The following is an 11,518-nucleotide window of genomic DNA, read 5'->3' as shown; positions in this document are numbered from 1 at the left end:
GTAAACTAGGGAATGATGAACACAATTTAAATTACCAAATAACCATTGAGCGATTCCATTAACGAAATGAACTTTGTAGCAGTTGCTCTCGTTGCATAAACAAAATAGTACGACAGGCAAGGGGCAGGATAAACTAAGAAATTGTGCGTAGTGTTCAAGCCTCGCGGTTTTTGCTTCTGAAACTCCCGCGAGAGTTGGCGGATTCCGGACAGCGAAGAGGGGAAAATGGAGATATGAGGTCTGAAAAGGAGCCGAGGACAGGAAGCAGGGAGAGAGGCAGTGTTGAGATCCAGTTTGGGGAGTGTCAGAGGGAGCAGGACAACGTTGCAGTGAACCCGAAGCACAAAGAGGAGAAAAAGGAGATCTTCACCAAGGTAAGTGACGCAGTTCATCAAGGTGAGTTTGATGATGGAGGAATGCCTGTATTGATGGAGGGGACGGGATTCAGCACCATAGACAGCGACAACATTAGCTGGATAGCAAATCCAAACCAATATCCCAGAGGTAGGCTATGCATCTCATCAAACCAAAATGAATAAGTACATTTACACTATTGCACATTTGCTTGACTTTAATAGCCCATGTGATGAATGTATATGCATATACTGTAAGAGCAGGGACCATGGTGCAACAGAGATACAAACGTGTAATTTATGTACTACCTTACTGTATACTTGAATAGGCTACTGTATGCAATGAAGTCAATGCATGACCTAGATGTCATTAAAATATTCCCTTTTTAACTAGGTTGTCATACGCCGCCTGCCACCCAGTCTATCAAAAGACCAGCTTGAGGAGCAACTGAGTCCTCTTCCATCTTTTGACTATTTCGAGTTCTTCCCCGCTGATCAGAGGTAAATTCAGTCTGTGTATGTATAAATAGCATGATAATATGCACTGTCAGCACCTGATACATGTGTATATATTTATTTTTCTCAGCTTATACCCACATCTCTTCTCAAGAGCATACATCAACTTCATAAATCAAGAGGATATAATTATTTTCAGGGATCGTTTTGATGGCTATGTGTTCATTGACTGTAAAGGTGACTCATTCTTTTTACTCATTAGATGCATCTTTTTAGAACATCCCAATGCAACTATAATATATTATGATTCACTACATTAGTAATATATATACATGTATATTATTTCCTTTTAAAATAATGTTTATATAATTGAGGCCAGTTGTGGCTCAGCGGTTAAGGCTCTGGTTTACTGACCGAAAGTTTGGGGGTTCAAGCCACAGCACCGCCAAGATACCACTGTTGGGCCCTTGAGCAAGGACCTTGACCCTGTCTGCTCCAGGGGTGCTGGGATATGTGTAAACAACTGCATTTTATTGGCTTTGTACCTGTACTCTGCACAGTGACAATAAAGTTGAATCTTAATCTTAATATAGTATATACCAATCCTATATGGTATATCTTTTATATATATATATATATATATATTGTTGATTGTTTTTAAAATTAAGGTCAAGAATATCCAGCTGTGGTAGAATTTGCCCCATTTCAGAAAGTCTCCAAGAAAAAGTTAAAGAAGAAAGATGCTAAAGCAGGAACCATTGATGAAGGTATTTACAAAATAATAATAATAATAATAATACTAATAATAATTATTATTATAAGACGCTAATTTAAGAATTTTCAGAGCAAAGATAATAAATACAATTTAAATGATATTGTTGCTATGTAAAATCCTTTCTCAGATCCGGAATACAGAAGATTTCTTGAAAACTACTCTTGTGATGAGGAGAAATCAATGGCCAACCCAGAAACACTATTGGGAGAGATTGAAGCTAAAACACGAGAACTCATAGGTATGGTTTTGGAAGTTGTTCTCTTTGCATTTGTGTACATGTCGACAAACATATGTCTGAGGGAAGTATTATGTAGCTGGTCTTTAAAATTTGATTACATGCAATATTTTCCCTCTATGTGACTTCATTGCAGCCAAAAGGACGACTCCCTTACTGGAATACATTAAAAGCAAGAAGTTAGAGAAACAGGTAAGGGCATGGAGTGGAACATGTATGTGCTTTGTGAAAGGAACCGCAGTTGATCTGAACTAAATATCTGTTGCATCATTGACATAGCTACACATGGCAAAGTTAACCAATCATAGGTTATGAAAAATTAAAACAGGTTTACTGTGTGGTCTAAGAGTGACTGTTTAGAAATTGTGTGAAGGAAAAAAAAAAAAAAATGAGAACAGGAGCCAGAACAGGAGTTTTTGGCTAGAATTCTAAGAGGATGAAAGTAGTGAGAGCTGCCCAAAAGTTTAGAATTAAAATTTAATTATTAAAGATGCAATATTGTTATTTGTCACTATGGTTACAGGCTTGATAGTTTGAGAATGCCATTAATTTCAGCTACCTGTTCATACTGACATTATTCAATCCTCTTCTGTCGACAATCCTAGCCTACATGTAATGCATTATGGTTTTGTAGATACATCAATATATAGTATTACCTTTAATACATGGAGTTTTTAATCAAAGAGAATAAGAGAAGAAAAGAGAGAGGAAAGGCGAAGGAGAGAACTGGAAAAGAAGAGACAGAGGGAGGAGGAGAAAAGGAAGCGCAGAGAGGAGGAGAGACGAAAACGAAAGGATACCGAGAAGCAGAAGAAGCTTTCGGAAAAAGAGATTAAGATCAAGGTAAAGATCAGATTTTGAATCTGGCTATTGCTCATCTGTAATAGTCAGTACTGTACCTAAAACCAAAGTTATTAAATCAGATCAACATTTTGACTCAAATGCTCCTTTAGCTTTTGAAGAAGTGTGAACGAGATGATGACATGGACTCAGACAGACTGAAAGATAAAGGAGACAGCGGAGAGGCGGAAAAGAACAAATGGGAAAAAACGGCAGGAAACAATAAGTCAAAAGATACCAAAGACAAGTAAATGCTACATGAAACTTGATCAGTGTGTTATTCCATTACTTACACTGTCTTAAACAGGCACAACGTGAAATGATTTCAGTGACAATTAATGTGTCTGTCCACACTGAAAGCAAAAATGCCACACGAAGTGGCACAATAACAGCCAATCTGTTTAATGTTTAGTATAAAACTCTGCAGAGCTGAATTTAAAGGAATATTTCACACAAAAATTACAATAAAGACAGCATTAATGCAATCCAGTAGTTAAATCCATGTCTTCAGAAGGGATGTAATAGGAATAGGGAGAAACATATCAATAATTAAGTCAAGTTTTACTATAAATCCCTACTTTCACTTTCACTTACACATTCCTATTTTATTTTTTGGCGATTTGCATTCTTCGTGCATATTGCAACCTAGTGATCAGGGCTGGTCAAAGGTCATAAAAGGATGTAAATAATAATATGTTTCTCACCCACACCTATCATGTTGCTTCTGAAGACATGGTTTTAAACCATGGAGTCTTATGGATTGCTTTTATGCTGTCTTTATGTGCTTTTTGAGCTTAAAAGTTCCCATTTGCCCACCATTTGCTTGCATTGTATGACACTACAGAGCTGAAATATTTTTCTAAAAATCTTCATTTGTGTTCAGCAGAAGAAAGAAAGTCATGCACGTCTAAGATGGCATTAGGGTGAGTAAATTATAAGAAAATTACCATTTTTGGGTGAACTGTTCCAACTCTGCATAAATAGAAACCAAGTGCTCAACAAAATGTCACTTGTCTGGTTTAGACATTGTGTTACCTTGAAACATGTACTATATGGCCAAAAGAATATGAACACCCCTGCTGAAATTATTCTGTTTCAACATTAAAATGCCTCTGTGCACAAAGCGTTGTCCATAAAGAAATATTTTATTATTAATATAATCAAATATTAATAATCAAATTGATTATTATCTGGAGTGTCCACATCATTTGGCCATATAATTAACATTTGGCCATAAATATTGATGGTAGGGTTGATCAAGCATATCACATGTTGAGGTAGTTGTAGAATTCATCAAGTGACCTCTCAATAGTAGGGGTCAAATCGAGAGTGACAAGGAGCAGCGAGAGAGTCATGGCCGTCGCCAGAGAGACAAAGAGCATCGCAGCAGAGATGAGGAGCGTAAACGCCAGAGGCATCATTACGAGTTTGATAAGTTCATGCGACGCAAGGACGAAACCAAATGGGGCAAAGGCTACTGCCAGGACAGGGCCAAGAAAGAGCAAAACCATGGGTACTCCTACTGTCCAGACGCTGGGGACAAACTGGGCAAAGAGGACAGAGAGGACATGGCGAGCAGGAAAGAACGGATTCGTAATAAGGTAAATAAAAGCTAATAGAGTAGCAATATCTCAGCTGCAGCCCATTTACAGCAGGCAATAGCATTCCAGAATATTCATATATGGTCCCCTGGTTCAATAACACTATTAAAAAAAAAAAAAATATATATATATATATATATATATATATATATATATATATATATATATATATATATATATATATATATATATATATATATATATATATATATATATATATATATATACATATATGTATACATAGCCACAACATTAAAACCACCTGCCTAATATTGTGTAGGTCCCCCTCGTGCCGCCAAAACAGCGCCAACCCGCGTCTCTTTTATAGCATTCTGAGATGATATTCTTCTCACCACAATTGTACATAGCGGTTATTTGAGTTACCATAGACTTCGTCAGTTCGAACTAGTCTGGCCATTCTCTGTTGAACAAGGCATTTTTGTCCACAGAACTGCCGCTCACTGGATGTTTTTTGTTTTTGGCACCATTCTGAGACTGTTGTGTGTGAAAATTACAGGAGATCAGCAGTTCCAGAAATACTCAAGCCAGTCCGTCTGACACCAACAATCATCCATGTGATTATCTAATCAGCAAATAGTGTGGCAGTAGTGTAATGTATAAAATTGTGCAGATACGGGTCATGATATTGAGTTAATGTGTTCACATCAACCATCATAATGGGGAAAAATGTGATCTCAGTGATTTGGACTGTGGCATGATTGTTGGTGCCAGATGGGCTGGTTTGAGTATTTCTGTTACTGCTGATCTCCTGGGATTTTCACGCACAACAGTTACTGGAATTTATTCAGAATGGTGCCAAAAACAAAAAACATCCAGTGAGCGGCAGCTCTGTGTATGTAAATGCATTGTTGATGAGATAGGTCAACAGAAAATGGCCAGACTGGGTTGAACTGACAGTCTACGGTAACTCTGATAACTGCTCTGTACTATTGTGGTGAGAAGAAAATCATCTCAGAATGCTGTTCTGAGATGTGGATTGGTGCAGTTTTGGCAGCACGAGGGGGACCTACATAATATTAGGGAGGTTGTTTTAATGTTGTGGCTGATCCGTATGTATATGTATATATATATATATGTATATATATATATGTATGTATATGTAAACAGTAGGTCCACAATGTAAGTTGGAAATAGTTTTTCCTAACATTAATTTCTACACAGATTGATTTAGTTAACTTATATTTTACACATTCAAATTGATTGTAAATTAAGACAGAATTTACATTTTTCATTGAACAATCCCTTTAAGTTGTGACAAACACATTTTTGTTAAAACTGTGTTGTTTTAGCTCATTTTAATTAAGTTTTGTTGAGTAAGCAGCAAAAATAACTTTTTTCAGTGTACCTCTCAGGTTTTAAAATATTATTCAATCTGGTTACTGTCATCAATGAGATTGTCCCGTCTATGTAGCAAATGAATCCACTTTCAATGGCTAATGCATTCAATATTTACACACCTCTGTTTACTTGATTCATACATCATTAATGTCTGTGGGAAATTCAGTACAAATCTGCCTCCCTCCAGAGGCTTTTAAAGCAGCGTACACTTAATCACCACTGATGTGTTGAGGCAGATAGCTATAATTTAGCTGTTGGCAATATTGGGCTTATCATTGATGAAAGACAACGTGTCTCTCAGTCTGTGTTAGTGCATCAGGAGAAAAGGACTTCCCAGTCTGAGGGGCCAGACCAGATAGGAGGGGCTCTGCCAGCAAAGGTACAGCTAGTTTTTGAGCCTTTATACCCACGGGAGGGGATGCTACACATGCTGTGTACTGAGAGGCCCTACACTTTACCGTGTCAGCCAAATGTTGGTTAGGCTGTAATGGCACAAATGGGGAGGGGTTCCCTATTAAATAAGCTTATATAACTAAACACTATGGCTCTGTTCCAAAACCTACCAATTGACCACATGGGCATTATTTTAAGGCATCATAGGCACACTCTTGAAACAAAGGCTATTCCAAAAGGATACTTTCTTTTGGCCACATTCTAAAGGCAGCATCAGATTTAACCTTTAAAGAGAATTCAATTTCATAATGCACAACAAGGTCAGTAGCTGTGTCCCAAATGCTGCTAGGTGCTGTCTTCATCGAAGTTTCGGTAGTTCCCATATTCATTATTACTTGCAGTTGTTTTGTCAGGCCAGCATAACAGCCAGGTAACCCTGCCCCTTCTGCTACATAGGGCAAGCTGCAAGCGCTGAGTGCATAAAGTGTCCAACATTCTACACTCTGTTATTTCGGTTGTGAAAGTACATCAAACAGATTCTCATAATACTCTTCTTATCATTGTAATTTCAGTGTGAACACACTACTCACACTACAAAATGGTGTAGAGTAGGGCAGAGGTATGCGATTTGAAATGTGCCTGTAGAGCACAGCAATCTGGTTCCAGATGTAAATATCCCATAAATTTTTCCATAGGGAAATTTAATATTAACGATAACTTATAAACTTTTAAAGACAGACATGCCATGAGCACCAAGGTTTTTAATCTATGCTATAGTATATGCACTATGCTCTGCTTTGTTTCAGCTTAATTTGTAAAACATTGGGTTTAATAGTGGAATTCCTGGTAAAGAACTACACTACCTATGATTCTGACATGAAACGGTCAACCAATCAGAGAATCACTCTGTGTCGCACTGTGAATGACTCAATCAAGTCTGTCTCCACTTCATAGGATTGCATTCACATTCTTAACAGTACTCCCATAGTGATGTCATCTAGTGTGTTTTTTTTTCCGGACATTGTTGAAACATGAAATGATTCAGTAGCGGCAAAAACAACAACACTGACAGAGGAAGCTGGGATTGGAGTTACACTTTTGTTAGGGCTGTTTTACACAAGCTTTGGCTGCATCCGAAAACGTTGGCAGTTGTCTAATCAGTTAATGGTTTAAACGACAGCATTTTTGGAATGGAACTCTAAAAAAAATTGTCTCTGAACAGTTTAAAAAGCACCTTATTTCATCCTACCTCCTTAGGTGGAAGGTTGCATTTTTCCATTGTCAGATGCAGTCTGTGTCTTCAATTTACAGTTTAAACTGGGAGAGTTGTACCTGCGGAGCTCCGTGCTGCTCCAGCATGTGCTGAACTTTTTGGACAATATGTTGAAAATGCTCTATAGATCTATTTATCAACACAATATTTTACAATAAAGGCTTTTATGACTCAACATAAATTACTATACAGAAATACTCATCAATGACTTAAAAAAACATCTTGATACAAGTCATCCACGCAGTGACAGGCATGGAATACTTCATCATGTAAACTAGATTTAAAGATTGTTTAGTGCACAATAAAGTTCAATTACCCACTCTTGAGAAACATCTGATTATTTATATCTGTCATCCCAGGAAAAAAAATCTAGTATGTAGTAATTATATTTTCTGAATAGTCACACAGTACAGATGCGATGAAAACTCAAAGCCTGTCCCGATGTACTGGATGTGAAACGGGTGATCCTCTTTGTAAACTTTGTTGGTTTTATTTGAATTCTGTTCAGGGAATTAAAAAATTAGCACAAATCTCTGAAAAGCAGGCTAGCATCTAGTTGTTTACAGATGATGCTGTGGACTCCTCTCCTTTCTCAGTTTCATTTGTGTGTCATACGTGTTGAGCTAAAAAATCTCCATAAAATGGCTCAGAAGAACTATAGTTCCTCAGGTGCAAAAGCGACAAAAAGTATTGGTCTCAGGGAAAAGTACCTAAAACGGGCTTTAGTCTGCCAGTGGGAAAGGACCTATGGTCTTTTCGTCCAATTTTCAAATATTTTTTGCTTCAAGTCAAAGTTTGTAGTGTTGTTATTTGCTTTGAACCTGATTGGTTTGGCCCATGGCTTAGAATTCTTTGATGAAGGATTTTAAGAAATCCCTATGGAAAAACTTCCGGAACCATGACGGCTGAAAAAGTGTGCTGGAACTGTTGCGTTCTATGATGAACAATCCATCCAAGATGGCAGATGAAGTGATTGTTGTTAATTATAAATATAATAAATTCAATACTGAAAAGTAGTGATAATAATAAGTTCAATCTAATTAAAAATAGACTTGAAAATTTTGCCCAATGCAGGCAGTAGAAAGCAAGGCAGTGCAATAGGTTTTTTGGAACAGAGCCTACATTTATCTACAAGACTTAGGTTCTTGTGCGCATTGGAATTCTAAAGTGTTGAGTAAGTAGTCATTAAGACACAAAGTCACTTACAGTACACTTATGACAGAGACAATCCTGTTTGAACAACTTGGCATAAAGAGACTTGCTCAAGGGCACAGTGTTGAAAGCAACCTTCCAGTTACCAGCCATGAGCTTTAGCCATTATGCCACATCACCACCACCATAAATAGTACTATGTTAAATAAATAAAAAGACATAACAGACAAAATAGAAAGTTTATGGTATGGACTAAATGCATTTTGAGGGGCTGTCAATAACCAGCGGTCTGCCTTGTGAAGGAAATAGATTATATGGAGAAATAGCTAAAACTTATTTACTAAAAAAAAGTCATTGGAAGAGAAGTGTTGTTAATGTTTGTGATATGAAATATGAGTGTATTGCTTTTCTCTCTTGTGTCTTACTCATTTCATGACACAGGACCGACCAGCGATGCAGCTGTACCAACCTGGCTCCCGAAACCGCAAGCGCATGGGCTCCAGCAACAAAACCTTTGAATTTCCACCCATCTCACCTGAGCATGGAGGAGAGCACTGCTATAAGACAATCATTGGAACAGGCTCAGAGAAAAGTGCAGACGAGTGAAAAGAAGACCATAGCAGGAAGATGTCAACTTAATAGAAACCTAAATGTAGAAACAAGAGTACCACATGCCAGTTCAACAGGAAGAACACTCAATTTTAACCTTGTTTTCAGTTGTCTCTGTGTTTGATAAGTGAGTATATATCATACAATCACCCTCTTAATCTTTTAAACACAGAGTTATAAGTATCTACAGGTCATAATTATCATGTCATAAATATAAAATGATCAAGAATAACTGATTTGTACTTACACCATAATTTCATTGAGAAAAAAATACCTCTTTTATTTACTTAGATCAAGATTTGTATTCCTTTTGTAGAGCAAGAAATAGATTCCTTTAGTCAAGAGAATTTAGAAAGAGTATATTGATTGTAATGTAAAGAAAATCTGTATGTGTTGTGAAACTGAATTTTAAGTATATGCAATGTATCTAGGTTGACTGTTTTATCTCGATAAAAGGTAAAGGAAGTGTGTGGGGGGAGTTGTAGAGACTTATTTTTCTTTAAGAATAAATAATAAGCGCAAGAGTGCTACATGGCATTAGCATAAGCATATAGTTCATAATTTCATATTTTCACACTGTAATGCCTTTGAATAATGCCTCTATTGTCCCTGATGTATCATTATCTGGCTGTTGGTGTAATACGCTTATTCTAGGTTTCAAATAGCTAACTTCAGTGTATTGTTTCACCTGCGAGCCAAGAAGAACAATATCGTTTGTTAAAAACGTCTGTTAGATCACATGTTGTTTGGTGATAATTCTAAACAGTGCGCATGTTTTAAAAAACTAATGCTGTCATTCAGGGGTGGGAGACTAATGGGCTCACATGCCTTATCTTAGGTTTTCACTTAAAGATCCCATCAAATATTACATTTTTTAATGATTGTTTAGTAAAAACCAACAGTAGAGTAAATTCTGATGAAAATTTTAAAGCAGTGATATTGTATTTGATGGATTTACTATTTGTGTATAATAAAGATATACAGCAATATAAAGTAATATTTGTGGATTAACTTAATTAACAACTAAAAAATATATTTGATTCATTATTTTTTCCTAACTTATATTTTGATTACTGGAATTTAGAAATATTAATAGAGGTGGCCTGTGTATATCTATTTTGAAAATATTAAATGAATAAAAACAAAGTGTAATACAATATAAGATGATAATGTGCAATATGTCATTACATACAGACATATTTTGGAAGATAGTGTTCAAGATTTTACCATAATCGTGGCTTCTCTTGAACAGCTAAATTTCTGTTGAAATAATAATACTTTCAGAACTGTTATGTATTTTAAATGTTATGGCTGCGTTCCCATTTGATTTAGCTTGCAAAACAACTCAGCAGCAGAAGTTTGTTCATTCTGAGTCAACTCTATACCAGTATCAGTTTGTACTTACAGGACAGAAATGAACAGAAGTAGCAGATTCTCATAATACACATTTAGTTCTCACAATTTCAGACTGAGAAACAGTTTGCATCTACTACTGCTGTTTTTCAAGTTCTCTGTGAAATGTGAAGGTGTTTCAATGATAGTTAGATGTGATAAAATACAAACATTTAAAATACACTTTGTACACTATGAAGCATACGGTCACATATGGCAGCAATCTGTTAAAAGTAATAGTTTAATGTTGGGTTATGTGTCCTCTAAAATAAAATCCAGGTGTAAATGACGAAAAAGCAGAACCCATGCAAACATGGAACAATGACAGATTGCACAGTGTTAAAAACACCTCAACAAGTATTATATACACTTGTTCTGTTATGTAGTTTTCATTTCATTTCTACTCCCAGAAAACAAAACAAGTGTCGAATTATTTCTTACATCATCTAGAGATAAACCACAAACATGTTATACAATAACATGTGACAGGATTGACAATCCTTTAACTGTTGGTTAAGGTTTGGACCCCTAATATTACTTTTTTCTGGTGTGAGGAAAGGTGCGTGCAGTTTATTTAATGGTTTATGTGGCGTCTTCTCCTTTACCACATCCTCCCACATCAATTTCAACTTTACAGTCCTTGATCATTCTAAAATCCAATCAAAAATGAATTAAAAAAATTCAAAGAAGGCCACCATTATGAGAAAGAGCAACTGTCTAAAAATGAAAGTGAAATTAGAGGAACTCCCTTGTTTGCAGCACAATACATTAGCTTTCGTTTTATTTCATCATTCAGTGAATTGGTGAATATACAGTATATTTAATAACATTAGCATATAACTTAACAATAACATAGTTACAACTTTAAAGATGAAACAGTATGACTTTTGATGGGTATTTCTGTATGTAGTCATATTTTTTTCAGTTATGAAATTTAGAAACATGGAATATGTTGTGTTATGTTACATTTTACAAAGATGGACCACTAAGCTTTATATTTTGTTGAAATGAGCAGTCAGGTGGCGTACTTCCTCTCAACAAGAAGTTTCCTGAATGTAACAGTCATACAAGACTATTAAC

General features: G+C 36.1%; 1 protein-coding gene across 3 annotated transcripts; it reads left to right on the top strand.

Annotated features, from left to right (window-relative positions):
• Nucleotides 1–204: 204 nt before the first annotated feature.
• Nucleotides 205–10,026, top strand: LOC127658770 (regulator of nonsense transcripts 3A-like). Of its 3 annotated transcripts, none has more exons than XM_052148268.1 (11): nt 205–374; nt 748–854; nt 940–1,046; nt 1,478–1,576; nt 1,712–1,822; nt 1,956–2,011; nt 2,504–2,662; nt 2,773–2,906; nt 3,975–4,260; nt 5,921–5,998; nt 8,879–10,026. In XM_052148268.1, exons 1-11 carry the CDS (start codon nt 234–236, stop codon nt 9,041–9,043), a joined length of 1,443 nt encoding a protein of 480 aa, XP_052004228.1. In that variant the 5' UTR covers nt 205–233; the 3' UTR covers nt 9,044–10,026. The 3 variants fall into 3 exon arrangements, with proteins under 3 accessions (XP_052004228.1, XP_052004227.1, XP_052004229.1); XM_052148267.1 differs by having other exon boundaries at nt 3,972–4,260; XM_052148269.1 differs by lacking the exon at nt 5,921–5,998 and having other exon boundaries at nt 3,972–4,260.
• The last annotated feature ends 1,492 nt before the right edge of the window (nt 10,027–11,518 follow it).

The sequence above is a fragment of the Xyrauchen texanus genome, chromosome 18, assembly GCF_025860055.1.
Source record: "Xyrauchen texanus isolate HMW12.3.18 chromosome 18, RBS_HiC_50CHRs, whole genome shotgun sequence".
Classification (NCBI taxonomy): domain Eukaryota; kingdom Metazoa; phylum Chordata; class Actinopteri; order Cypriniformes; family Catostomidae; genus Xyrauchen; species Xyrauchen texanus.
This window is presented reverse-complemented; position numbering and strand designations above follow the sequence as displayed.

Coding starts and splice junctions, on each gene's coding strand:
- LOC127658770 (XM_052148267.1), top strand. CDS start 234: ATGAGGTCTGAAAAGGAGCCGAGGACAGGAAGCAGGGAGAGAGGCAGT. Junction 1,047..1,477: donor TGTGTTCATTGACTGTAAAG/GTGACTCATTCT, acceptor TTTAAAATTAAG/GTCAAGAATATCCAGCTGTG. Junction 1,823..1,955: donor TAAAACACGAGAACTCATAG/GTATGGTTTTGG, acceptor ACTTCATTGCAG/CCAAAAGGACGACTCCCTTA.